At 36.2% G+C, this 13,919-nt stretch overlaps 1 protein-coding gene across 1 annotated transcript in view; it reads left to right on the top strand.

The window, feature by feature from the left end:
* Window positions 1-3,748, top strand: part of LOC149543816 (peptidase, S9A/B/C family, catalytic domain protein (Protein of unknown function DUF829, transmembrane 53)) — a 59,172-nt gene extending 55,424 nt beyond the window's left edge. The window contains exons 4-7 of the mRNA XM_089798495.1: window positions 2,050-2,088; window positions 2,265-2,504; window positions 2,609-2,747; window positions 2,935-3,748. Coding sequence (XP_089654621.1) covers window positions 2,050-2,088; window positions 2,265-2,504; window positions 2,609-2,747; window positions 2,935-3,419 — 903 coding nt within the window. The 3' untranslated portion in view covers window positions 3,420-3,748. The remainder of the gene's footprint in view (window positions 1-2,049; window positions 2,089-2,264; window positions 2,505-2,608; window positions 2,748-2,934) is intronic.
* The last annotated feature ends 10,171 nt before the right edge of the window (window positions 3,749-13,919 follow it).

The raw sequence follows: 13,919 nt of genomic DNA, 5'->3' as shown, positions 1-13,919 counted from the left end.
GAACACTGGGATGTCCCTGCATTCCCAGTTGCAAGTGCCAAAATTGGTGGCGCCACCGGGGACTAGGGAATGCCATCCCCACCCGTTCTGGAATGCTTGGGATTGGGGGGTGGGTGGGGGGTAGGGGGAGGCGGGGGCCTCACCGGGGTACACTGGTGTTTAACCAAGTTTCATGGATAAAAAATGTGGGTATGGGAAGATAGGTTTTGGGTATGGCAAGTTTTTTTTTTTTTTTTTTTTTTGGGGTTGGCAGGGGGATGGTTATCAAAATGATATATAAAGTTTATATTTGAAATTTTAGAGGACAAGTAGGTCTTTTAAAAATAACATAAACAACCCAAAAGAAGCTGAAATTCTAGAGTAAGTACAATTACAATTCACTGATTCCGAATTCCATCAACAGATTGATAATCATTGATGGTAAAATAGTAAATAATGTATCATCAATCATGCATAGAACATAGGTACATTGGACAAGAACAGGTCTGTTAAAACTAACATAAACAAACCAAAGGAAGCCGAAACTCCAGAGTAAGTACACTAAGAATTCATTGATTCCAAATTCCATCAAACGGATTGATAACCATTGATGCTAAAATAGTATATATTGTAATATCAATCATGCCTGGAACATAGGTACATTGGACAGGAAGCTCAAAAATCACATTCATCATGGGATTGATATATCGGTAACTACTATTCAATTTGTTTCTTCTTCCTCTTTTTCAGCTTTTGTCTTTTCCACCTCTTTTGGTGAATGTAAACAACAATGGGCAATGGGTTTAAAAACTTTTTTTTTGGGTTGGGGGGGAGCTCTTATTAAATTTATTTGTTTAAAAATGAATTAAATTTATTTTTCTATTTTTTAAATATTTATGCATTTAATGTGAGGCTAGGGGACCTCGAGGCACATAGAGGGATGCCTACAAGTCCTCAGAAAGACGGATAAAGGGGGAATATATCTTGTTGAATCCTCTTTTCAGTCAATGTCTTCGCCATAATTTAGGAAAAAAAGAAATTGTCATAGGTACTCCCAGGAGCCAACCCTGGTGGCCCTGCCTACGTGGCCTGAGATGTACCTGGGCTGAATGGCCAGGGATGGGGACATAAATTGTCTGGACCCAAGCTCGATCTAGATTTGGACCATTGCTCAGTTGATTTTGGCAGGGTCTGTCGCATCTGGTACCTAGATTGTAGCCTATCAATTAACAAAAAATAATTTCATAGGATTTATTTTTTTCTTTTAAAGGGCAAACAGTATAGAATCATTATTCTAGCAATTTGTGCAGAATCACTAATGTTTTTCCAGTTTCCACTATTCCTTTCCATCGTAATGCTAGTTTATTGTACTTGTGTGGATCCATGGGAGCATGCTGTAAACCATATAAGGTTATGGTATGCACTCGATTCTTGTAAGGCTTGTGATAAGGAGAGGTTTGACTACTAGTCTCAAATTCACAGGCTTTCTGAATCTGACAAATCATAATTTTGTTCATGCTTATGAAGGCTGATTTATGTGTCACATGATGGAGCACTAAAATTGAAGTTAATTGTATATTTTTTATAATTTGTTAAATCTGATTGATATTTTGAGCTAAATATTGGCACGGTTATGAAGAATTTCTAAAATTAGTTAAAGGGTACAACTGTATTAACTTAATTGTAAACAAGATGACCATGTATGACCTATATTAAGATACAACTTTGTTTTAAGAGATGTAAATAAGGCCTTGATTTCTGGTTCTTTGATAAGGGGGCTTATGTCAGGGAAAATTGCATGAGTGTATGCACTGCTTATGCTCATTGTAAAAGAACAATGTGAAGGGAAAAATATTCCTCAATGCAATTTGTCTTGGAACCATTGATTACATGTAGCTTTATTTCTGGTTTTGTGTCAGTGATAAATATTTTAGGTCAGAAATAAATGTTGTTTGGGGTAAATTGCTAGGTGTACTAGTGTATTTCCTTTGCAGAAGCAAGTTGGCCATATCATTTCCTATGTTTAGGATGAAAAGCATACTGACGTGGCTGTATTGTATATTATTTCAGATACTGCAAGAGAGGTGTGAAGAACCAAATGTTGATTCAGTAAGCTTGATTATCTTGTTTTTCTTTCAACCATTTTGTCCTACCTTTAAAAATAGTAAAATGGGCAGATTATGCTTATGAAAATGAAGTGCATTTTCTCACATTCTTGTAACTAAGTATTTACTTTAAGTGGTTTTATTATAATGCCTTGTTTTGATTCTCTTATTTTTGTGTAGGGGAGTTTCAATTTGGTCAGAGAGTGTGTTGCCGGACAGATATATGATTCGAGTCCAATAGATTTCATTAGCGAATTGGGTGCTAACTTTGTGGTCCATCCTACTGTCCTCAAGTTAAATCATCCACCGAGAGTGCTGAGATGGGGAGCTCAGGCTACAGCTTGGGCCTTGGATGCTCTCTTTCTTAGTAGGTTTGAAGCGCAACGCGCTGAACACTGGCAGACTTTGTATTCGTCAGTGGTAAGTGAACCCATCCTAACTTTTGTGAAATACTTAGTGCTGAGTGCATTTGCATTAAGTTAGGAAACTTGTATATTTCTAACTGGCTCAATTACCATGCGTAGAACATGGGTCCAGTTCTCTTATTGTGCTCAGAAGATGATGATCTTGCTCCTTTTGAGACTATCTGCAATTTTGCTTCTCATATGCGTGAACTTGGTGGGGAAGTGAATATAGTTGCATGGAAAAGTTCCCCTCATGTTGGTAAGCTGCACGATATTTTCATTTTCAATATTTAAACTAATACAATAATCCTTCATGTTCAGATCTTAGATTTTGTTAGATTGAAATAGTAATATAATCTTAATTTTACCATAACTTTATTCTATTCTAAAAAAGGAACAGTTTAAAACCTTCACAATGAATCTAAATTTTGTGTACACAATGGCAGGCCATTACAGAGATCATCCTGAGGAGTACAGGGATGCTGTTGTGATGCATCTCACTTCAGCAACTTCTCATTTCTCTGCGAGAATGGGAAAATTATTGCAGCAGGGAACCACAGGTGGACAATCACACTGCAAAATGTCCAATGTTGCGTGTGATGCAGATGAGGTTACAGCTGACTCCCTTGTGACCAGGCAAATGGATCTTTCGACCTTAACAAGTTGTCCACAAGTTCAGATTCGTAAACATATTGGATCTTATGCAGATGGGCAGAAGGAGGAATTAATTGATATCGTGAATTTTTCTAGTTCAAATGCCGAGGATATGCCAGGAAAGCTTCCATTTGATATAGATATGCCAAAATATATTGAAGATTGGGAGATTAAACCTTCTAGTTCATCACTACATATATTCAATCGATCTGTCAATACTCGTGCCAAATCAGGCTCGATTAATCCTACTAGATTCATACGTCGTTGTAGATTGTGAACGGGAAATTTCATATGAAATGTACATAGAAATTCAGCTTAGTAATTTATTAATAAGAAATCTCCAATGTTGGGACGTGAAGATTCGACCCCATTTATTGGTTAAAAATCCTGTTTGTGAATATATAGAGGCTATGTGAAGACTGAAATTTGGTTTGTACCATTTGTGTAACATAAACATGTGAGTAGCATTGCTGGGAGGGAGGAGAATATCGGTTGGGTTGTTTGCCTTTTGAAAAGCTTTTCCTTTCCCTTTCATGGAATGCTATTGTATATTCACTAACCTGGACAACCAATCTGTGCAGCATAATCTTTGTTCTCCTTTCTTTACCCTGGCTAAGGTGTGACGTGAATAACTTCTCTATTTGCTATTTTTGCCATTTTTTATAAGTGACTTGGTATCAAATAGAGCTATTTTTGCCATTGTTAACTATTGTTTTAAATGCTCATACCTTGGATATTTCAAACTGCCTATTGCTATCTTTATACTGGGCTCTTAAGTAGAAACTGTATAACTTAACTTTGAAGCTGTAGCTGTATATTAATGTGATTTCCTGCTGCTGTAAATAAGTGGAATAAGTCCCAAGGGGGATGTTAAGTTCTGTACATGTGTGTCACTGGCAGTCTAGATTTGTTGACCACACTGTACCATATACATGAAAATTTTCATCTTATTTCTGAGTACGCAAAGAGCAGTGAAAAGATCATAATACTATGTGATTCCTATTCTAATAGTCTTTGCGGTCCTTTGATAAATGGAGCATCTTTGAATTTTGTGAAAACAATTCCTCATAGCTTTTGTATCGGAGGTAGTAATACTTAAAAAAATTCACCTAGACATCTTCTCGTGAAGACTACTCCAATAGTTCCTTATAGCCTTCTGTATTCAAGGTCGCAATACTTAGAAACATCATCTAGTTTAAGATAATACAATATATGCTGTGATATTATATGGAAGGCTAATTTGTCAGGTCGGAGACACTGGCCTCTTGCCCTATTGTCAAGGAGCAAAGACACTGGTCACCCTAGTGCAAATAGTATTGTGTAGCCCTAATAGTTGGTCTGCCCAGTTTATCCTCCAAAAGTAACAAGCATGACATTTGGATTAATTAAACAATTTGCTTCAGCCTTCGCGAGTGATTTAGGAACTTTTTATGAGTTTCTACATTGAACATTTGAATCTTTGATGATGGATGGTAATATGCAGATATGTTTGTGAAAGCTAACTCTCAGGGATGATATACAGCAGTTATTCACCAAATTGTTGAGAGGGATAAGGTATAGCACTTATAAAGTCACCAAATTAGTCTGTTACATCCCTTATTTTGTTTAATTTTAAATATTTTTAGAGCTGTTGAGACTTCAAACGAATTGGAAATAGCTGGTTAAATTGGTTATTCATTATGGTTTCATGTGAATTAGAAATACTAGTTATTCGTTATGGTTTCATGTGAATTAGAAAATATTGGTTAATTGTGATGATTTTATATTAACTGGAAATGGATAGTTAATACAGTGATTGTCATGGTAACTTAATTTTTGAATGATTTGGAAATATGCTTTCACCAGGTTATTCCTCCTTGCAGGAGCGCGGCGAGGGGCACAGAGCATTGGTAGACAAGGAATAGGGCACGAGCACCAACCTGCCACTGAGTTATCAGGTATTCTTCTAAAGCACTTTTGTCAGGGAAAAGTAGGCTGGGACAGTTTGGATAATGCCAAGTGTCCACCATAAGATAAGGTCACCCAATTAAAAGATATATATATATATATATATATATATATTTCTCTTCATATGAACAAGAAGAGAAATGCAATCGTTACCTTTAAATATAATTTGGGGAATTTTGCACCATGTGATGTCGAAGTGTTATGTTATAAATAATATCCATGGTACCTAGGTGTGTGAATATATATCAAAGTAACAAGAATCGGAATCAGATCAGAATTGGCAAGGCTAAATCGAATCATGAATTGGAATTGAATCGGCCACGAATTGGCAAATTAAAAAAACCCTTGAAATTTAGTAACTTATTTTATAAACCCTTTATTGCTGATTTGATTCATCAATTTACAAAAAATCGTTTGGCTTGAATCAAATCATCGAATCGTCATGATTCTCGGAACGTATAAATATATACATGTATTTTGAAGTAACACACGTGCATACGTATACGTTTAATATGTATCTACATACATGTGTACATACACTAACGATATGTATACGTGTATTATCAACATGTACAAGTACACTTAGATAAAATGAGTATTATTCATAATAACTTATTTCATAAACCCTTTATTGCTGATTCGATTCATCGATTCACAAAAAATCGTTTCGCTTGAATCGAATCACCAAATTGTTGTGATTCTCGAAACTATACACACACAGACACATACGTGTACCTTGAAGTAACGTGCATACATATACTTTTAATGCGTATCTACATACATGTGTACATATACTTTAACGTAACACATGTACATGTGTATAAGCAACATGTACAAGTACACTTACATAAAATGGGTATTATTCATAAATTGAAAATGATCTCATATAGCCTAGTGGCCTCTTATGTTCCATTTAATATTTCGGCCTTCTTTACTATTCATATTTTTCACCAAGATCTCAAATGCTTACTCAACACTTTGCATATTTCTTCCATGCACGTAATTTCATTCTTTTATGATTCAATTCCTATGGTAATTGAGTCTTGTTCTATATAGTGGGAAATGACAACCACTTAGCGGCTTGCGTGCAGTTCATGTCTTTTTCTCCCATTTATTAGTAGAGTAAGAAGTGTTATATTTATCTCTCCTAAGCTAAAGTTGACTCCCAAGGGGTTGTTTCTATTTAGCTTCAAAATACTCTTACTAAGTTTGGCCTCACCATTCACCATTCACCGATCTACAACTCTTCATTGTAATAATTAGATTCCATCCATGATATTGAAGAGTGTGGTTCACCATCAAAGGACAAAAAAATTTGAGATCCATATGCACTACATTAGGGAGTTAGTTTTATGAGCAAGTTATTTATTTACAATGTAGTCCTATAATAAAGGTTTTATATATCTCCACCAAACATTGAACTGAGAAAAAGTATCATTGTGTTTCAACTCTCTTGGGGTCACAATATTTCTTTAGGGGGGTAGCTTGAATTCGCTATTATATCTTATGGGTGTACTTTCGTCTCATGGGGTTTTTTCCTTCTCATTAGTCTTTGAATTTTTTCTTTGCATTCTCATCTCCCTTTTTGGTAGTATTTTTTTCTCCTTTTCTCTTTTTGTGAAAGATTCTATTGTATTTGTACATGGGTACATAACATGACCTAGTAGTTGAGACCCATATTACTTTGTGCACATACATTCTGACTAAGTTGCATTTTAGGGGGATATTGACATGTTTAAGTTTTATACCTACTATGTCATTCTTTTAGAACATCTACGCACACATATTGGTTAAGTTTACCTAGGTTACACATAAGAGATTTTAGGTGAATCTCAACTTTAGTTGGTGTTATGATATTATTACATTTCATTTTTTGTGGTGACTTCACTTTTAGCACACTTTCACTTTTCAAGCTTTATACTGGAAATTTTATATATGCTTTATTTCACTTTAGAGGGTGATCCACATTCAATGGAAATGTGTCACTTTCACTTTTCTACCTTAGGTAGGTGATACGTTGTCTCTTAGATGACCATTTCATAAGATTATGACATTTAACATAATCTTATGTCTTACTATATTTTCACCCTACTCTACTTAACCAAGGGGCTTTTGTATTATCATTGATTTTGTTGCATTTTTGGTGAGAATATAGTTTATTCTTCTCATATTCATTCTCTTTGGTTATTGTGCTTTTCATTAGGTCTCTAGATCTTGGGTTCTCCACATCCAAATCTCACAATTTAAATGAAAATACTGAGTTTCAAATATTTAATATTTGTCTATTTAGTAAATAGTTTTAAACAAAAATAAATAAATTTAAAACATGTATATTACTATTTTAATATTTTAAGTTTAAAGTACCACAAAAATGTCTAATCAATTTAGAAAGCATTATATATGTAATTAAAAATTTGATAAAATTATTTCAGTTCAAACCATTTAGGCTAAGTTAGTTTTAATTAAAAAAATCCTAAAGCTATAACAATAAAAAAAAACAAAAAATTCAAAAATAAAAATAAAAATACATATAATAAAAAGTTGTCAAAAATAATCTATTCAATGTTGAGCATCATGTGTACATTTTTCATAAAAAAGATTTTAGAAAATATGTAATGCCCTGCTTGAAGATCTTTGGAACAAGGATAAATAAAGGCTAATTTTTTTTTGGAGGTAAGATGCAACAACTTACACCAAAAAGCAACGAAAGACTAACATAATCCAAATGCGAAAGATCCCCCCAAGCGTCAGTACTTACTATAAAAGCTAAAAAATGGTTTGCATCCACTGTTTAATCACTTTTTCATACTAACTCATCCCATTTTCTCATTTTACTATTTTTGATCTTTTGGCCAACTTGATTATCATTTGGGCATAGTTTGACAATATCCTTCATCATTTATATCCTTGTTCAAATCAATTGCAGATTGTTTCAAGGTTGATTTCTATTTTATCCAAACTTTCTAGAATCAACTCAAATCCATTTCAACATCATTGAAATCACATCCAATCAATCCATAATCATCCAAATCAATATGAAATCATCCAATCAACTCGACATCATCCCTAATCAACCCAAAATTATCCAAAATCAGCCCTAATCAACCCAAATCATATCAAATATCTCAAATCAATCATCATCTGTCAAACCCTACGCATTGTCCTGTCCCTTAGTGCCTTGACAACCTATCAAATATCACCTTAGCACTGTCATGTTCGTCAACGCTAGGTCAAATCTATCATTCTTATCATGCGATCATTGACATTGTTAAGTCTCCCAGTGTCGGATCGTGGCATTATCCGATCAATTTAATAACATTGACAATGTCGGTCGATGTTATTATGATCATTATCAATCAATTTCAATCTTGTGGCACTTACAAGGTCTCTTAAATGTCACATGTTCTTAATCCATGTCACGCCTTCAATCCTAGTCAGTTATTCAATTTGATCATGGCTTTGATCTACGCATCATCGTCCTAGTTGATCTGCATAATCGTCACATTTCATCAAAGGATATTATCATAATTTATTTCATCAAATTGGTCAATCATTTACTAATTTATCCTATAGGATTAGATAACCCATAATCTAATCCTATGTTGGTTCAATCATTTTCATCATGCATCACTAATTATTCTTGCTAACCAATTGTTCTCTTAGTTGATATTAATTAATTAATTGATTTATCTTTGCAAACTATGAGAATTCTCAATTTCCTGAGTCCCATTTTCCACTTCTAATTTCCATTTGTGTTGATATATGACTTTTTAATTCAAATATTTGACCTATTCTTAATACATGGACCTGACGCGTCATAGATATTATCCCCACACTTGGCTAAAATATGTCATATTTGATATATTTTATTCCTTACACGTCTATAATAAGCCTCCATTGTTATAGATTCTTGGCTATAAGTGGCTTTGAGGTGTCATGTGCACGTCATAGATTCTCCTCCACTTTTAGCCATATTGACTCTTATGCCTCATAGAATCCTACAAGTGGCTTGGAGGTGTCATATGCACGTCGTAGATTCTCCTCCACTTTTAGCCATGTTGACTTTCATGTATCATAGAATCTCATATTTGGCTTATTGTGTCATGGTTGTCAAAGATATTTTAAGAAATATCATGCCAAGTTGCGCATTTCAAATGACAAGTGTCCACCCTCTCACTCAATTCTCCCTTGCATGTTGGCTACAAATTGAGCCTTCTTGCTCCCTTTTTCGATCTTCAACATCTTATCTCTTAGAATCCATTAGGTTCAAAACCACACTTCTAGTAGTCTCAATAGCATCATCTCATCATAGGCTTTTGCTTTCATTTGTATAGGCACTATAGGTAATTGGAGCTACATCAAATGGAGAAGAAAGAAGGACATGGGAGCTACAACTAAATAGGGAGTTTTACTTTGTGTTGCTTTCTTTGTTTTATTTGGCTTTCATGGTAGATTAGAGGGGTTTTAGCATATGTTTATTGAGTTTTTGTGGTTACTCATAGTATACTAGGTACTCATAGTATACTAGGTTCTAACCCATCCTACAATTGGTGAACTTGATGTGAATATCATGCAAACTAACTTGGGTTTCTTGGTTTTTTGCTTGTACGCACAAGGAAGGAGCTCGCTTGAAGGAGTATAATGTCTATCTGCTCTTTCTTATCACACCTAGTTTAATTAGGGCGCCCAGTAACATGTTTTCAGCTTTCATTTATGCATTTCTGTAGCTTGCTGTCTCAGGTGTGCACTCTGCTCTATCAAGGTGCACTTGGGACCCTTAGGATGCTGTTTTAGGGGCCTATGAGTCACCATAATCCCTATCTGTTGCTCATACCTGACCAACTACTCTCCAAAACCACCATTTGCGCCCTTTTGGGCCCCAAGTGCACCAAGGGCGCACTCTGCACTATCTTAGTGCACTTGGTTGAGTAGCTTTCAAATTTTCAAGTTTTGGGTATTGTTTTGACCTCATTCCCCATAGTCCGCACCCACTCTTCCAACAATGCTTAGAATCTACCAACTGCACTCAAACTGGCCCCAACTGCACCAGGGGCACAATTAACACTATCTGAGTGCACTTGGGGGCCTCATAAGTCTTTTTGGCCTTTTAGGGTGCAATCTACATAGTCAGAGCGCAATTGGTTAAGAGAAAGCACCTATTTTAATCAAACTATGCATCTAGGGTTTTAATTTCATTCTAGGACCTATAGTAGATGTTTTTGTGTTACTGATGATTTGTTTGCAGCATGTGGCAATTGTTGGGAGAAGACATATTCATTGAAAACTACTAATACTTGTTTGTAGGACGTTGTTGAAGACCCTATGTACTTGTGCGAAATTTGTATGTGGCTTTCCTAGATCAGATAACACTTCATTTGGTGCTCTAAAAATAATTTTCTTTTTTGTCTGGTGTCCATGCATTGTTTATAACCCTAGGAGTTACATGGACGTATCATCTCCCCTCGCCATTCGTGGATCTTGGATGCAAGAGAAATATGTGTAACTTCTTTAGAGAGGCCTTCCTTGGACCCAAGACTCACCACTTGGCGAGTCCCAGGGGTTGACCTCGAAGTGGTAATGGGCCAAAGCCAGGTCAACATTCCAACCGCTATAGCAAACTTGATATGGTTAATGTCATGTCAACGATATTGCTATGTGATAGCTCTCCTCTAGTACCCTTGTGGTGTGTCAAACCTCAGTTCTTAGGGCTGGGAGACCTTCTGCAGAAGTTTATCATTCACTTGCCAAATGGAATGCTCGAAATAAACACCTTGTCTTAGATACCAAAAACCTTTATATCCATTGGCTTAGGGGGTCACCCATGCTCGAGATGACATCCCACATTCTCGTGGTCCTTAGTAGAGACAATAATCCCTTGGGAAGTAGATCTTGGTAGCCCTGAGAAGTGGGTGTACTGTAAGGGGAGCTTGTGGTGCTAAAATTCTAAGTTGTCCGCTCTGGATAAGCGCCGCTGAACTTCGGTTTAAGTGGGAATTCAATGGATATAGTATTAAAGCTTAGGTTGTGATGTGTTTGTTAAGTTCAACAACTATTCTTGTTTATTGTGTCTTGTGTGTGTGAATAACATTAATCAAGATAAAACTAAATCTACAAAACTCTCACGAAAACACACTTGTAACCGTTGGAGTGCTTGGCATGACTTAGATTCTGCCCTTGCATAACATACCATTACACTTGTCATTCTTTGAGCTTCATGCTTGCAATTTCTAAGCCTCATTTTGCATTTCATTAGTCCTCATTTTGCATCCATCACCTTTCATATTGCATTCCTTAGGATTCATTGTACATCTCCTAGACTTTACATTCCAACCCTAAATTTGCATCTTGCTTCTCCTAACTTGCATTCTTGCATACCCAACCTTCATTTTGCACATCTTAACCCTCATTTTGTGTGTCCTAACCTTCATTTTTCATCCTCAGTCTGATCATATCATGATCATTTGCCATTTCGCTCTCTAGAACAACACTCTGGAAGTCACCAAGCCCAAAATCCCCTTAGTTTCAAACTACTTTATTGACCATGCTCTGAAACTACCAACTACGCTCTAACTGGCCCCAACTGCACCATGGGCATAGTTTTCTTTGTTTGAGCACGCTTGGTTGCCAGAACACCCAGTTTAGACTTCGAGATAACATTTTGAGATCCTTAAGTTGTCACTAGGTGCCTAGATAGCTCCCTCTTTGGATCATGTCTTGAACTTCATTCTACATGTCTTAACCTTCATTGAGCATGCCTTAGGCTTGATTGCACAAGTCATAACCCTCATTTTGCATCTCCAATCTGATCCTAACATCATCCCCAACAACCTAGCTCTTTGGTATACCAGTTTGATAGTCACCCATCCAGAATCAACTTTCAACCCAGTCTCCCAATTGCGCTATGAAATTACCAACTGTGCTCAAATTGGCCCCAAGTGCACCATAGGCACATTTGGTACTGTCATAGTGCACTTGGTGACCAACATGACCATTTTGGGACCCTAGAACTACCTCTAGAAGCCTGTGTAGGCCTTCATTTTGAACATGACCTAGAACATCATCTTGCACCCCAAAGATCATTTTGCATCCTATGACCTTTACATATTGCATATCCAATCAACATAATCCTCATTTTGATTGTCCCTAAACCTCATTTTGAACCTCAAAACCCTTTGAACTTAGTAAAAAATTAGAACAAAGTATGAGTCTTAGAGTATCTCCTAATGTTGATGGATGATGGATCTTGACTAGTCCTTTTCTCATCTTTTAAAAAAAATTTTCTTGGGTCAAACTCTATCTATGTCTTGATGGATTTCACCTTCTAATTTTTTTCAACTTGATATTTTTTGATTGTTGTCTCTTTTTGGTCAAGGTCCAAAGTCCATCTTCACAAGGTTAAACTCTTAGACTAATACTTTCCAAAGATTTTATCCTAAGTTTGAAACCTTGCATACACCCTTGTCGTCACATCATTATATTCCTAGTCTCCCTAAATGTCATTTTGATTAATCCTAGTTGCATAACCACTTCATTTTGCATAGTTCAAAACCCTAACATCTCTTCTAATATCAAACACCATCAACTTGTCTTCTTGATCTCATATCCCCATGTTGCATGTCCTAAACGTCATTATCAACCTTAACATACCTCCCCTTGCATAATCCAACTCGCATACATCAATCTCTAACGTCATTCCCAAATCTAAAGTCCAACCCTAATCTTCATTTTGCATACCATAGAGTCATTTTCATACCCATTAGTCAAAATCCAAAATGTCATTTCCATTTCCATTTGTGCATCATTTCCTTAGGACACTTGCATCTTGCATAAAAAAACCCTAGGTCATTTTGCACTTCCATTGATTGCATAACATACCTAATCTCTTAAAAATCCAAAAATTATCCATATCTTGCATAACCACTTTCAGATTATCAAGTTTTTTCCTATTTTACCAACTGCACACTTCAGGTGCATAGTTGGTAGTTTCAGAGTGCACTTGGTAATTGGGTATTCCATCCTAGGTTCTAGAACCCTAAACTACATTCTCATAGCTTTCATTGCATCCTTAAACCCTAGAAAACACCTAAAAACACTTAGATCATGCACACTCTGCATATTTGTCACCCTCGCACATCTTTTTACCAACTGCATACCTGGTGGTCACCAATTGCTTACCTTCAGGGCCCCAAGTACACCAAGGGCGCACTTGGTACTGTCAGAGCATAGTTGGTAGTTTAAGTGCGCACTTGGGAGGCAGAGTGTCCATTTAGGGTTTTCTCCATTGCATCTACATCGTTAGGTATCATGCCAACACTTATAAGGACACAATTAGCCCAGAGATTAGAAGAACTATATCAACCCTTGTTTTCCAAGGTACAAACACAAGCTAAACCTCGTCCAAGACCAAAGAAGAGTACTCAACAAACATTTGACAAGGACCAAATCGAAGCCTCACAACCTTTAGTCGTGGACCCATTAAGCATGTATTTCCAAAACCCCAACCATCGAGAAATGACACAACCAACCCTAAACAACACGTCTACTATGAAGTTTTCTTTAAAGACTTCCCTTACACATGGAATGGTTCAATGGAGTCCCAATTTCAAACCCATATTCACACCTATACCACCTAGATGTGGAAGTGTACCTACAACTCGAGGATGAAGAAACTCACTCTTCAAATTCAGTAAACATAACACAAGTACCTTTAATCCTCCAAACATACAAGGTACTTTGCACCTAAGTGATGATTTTGACATAGATTATGGAATCGTTGATGAAGAAATGGCTAGGGCTTGCCAAGACTAGACTTTTCGAAAAAACTTTAAAC

Source organism: Cupressus sempervirens, chromosome 8 (genome assembly GCF_028749045.1).
Source record: "Cupressus sempervirens isolate cs-2001-9-10 chromosome 8, ASM2874904v1, whole genome shotgun sequence".
In the NCBI taxonomy this organism is placed as follows: domain Eukaryota; kingdom Viridiplantae; phylum Streptophyta; class Pinopsida; order Cupressales; family Cupressaceae; genus Cupressus; species Cupressus sempervirens.
Note: the sequence above shows the minus strand (reverse complement) of the source record. Positions and strands in the feature narration are given on the sequence as shown.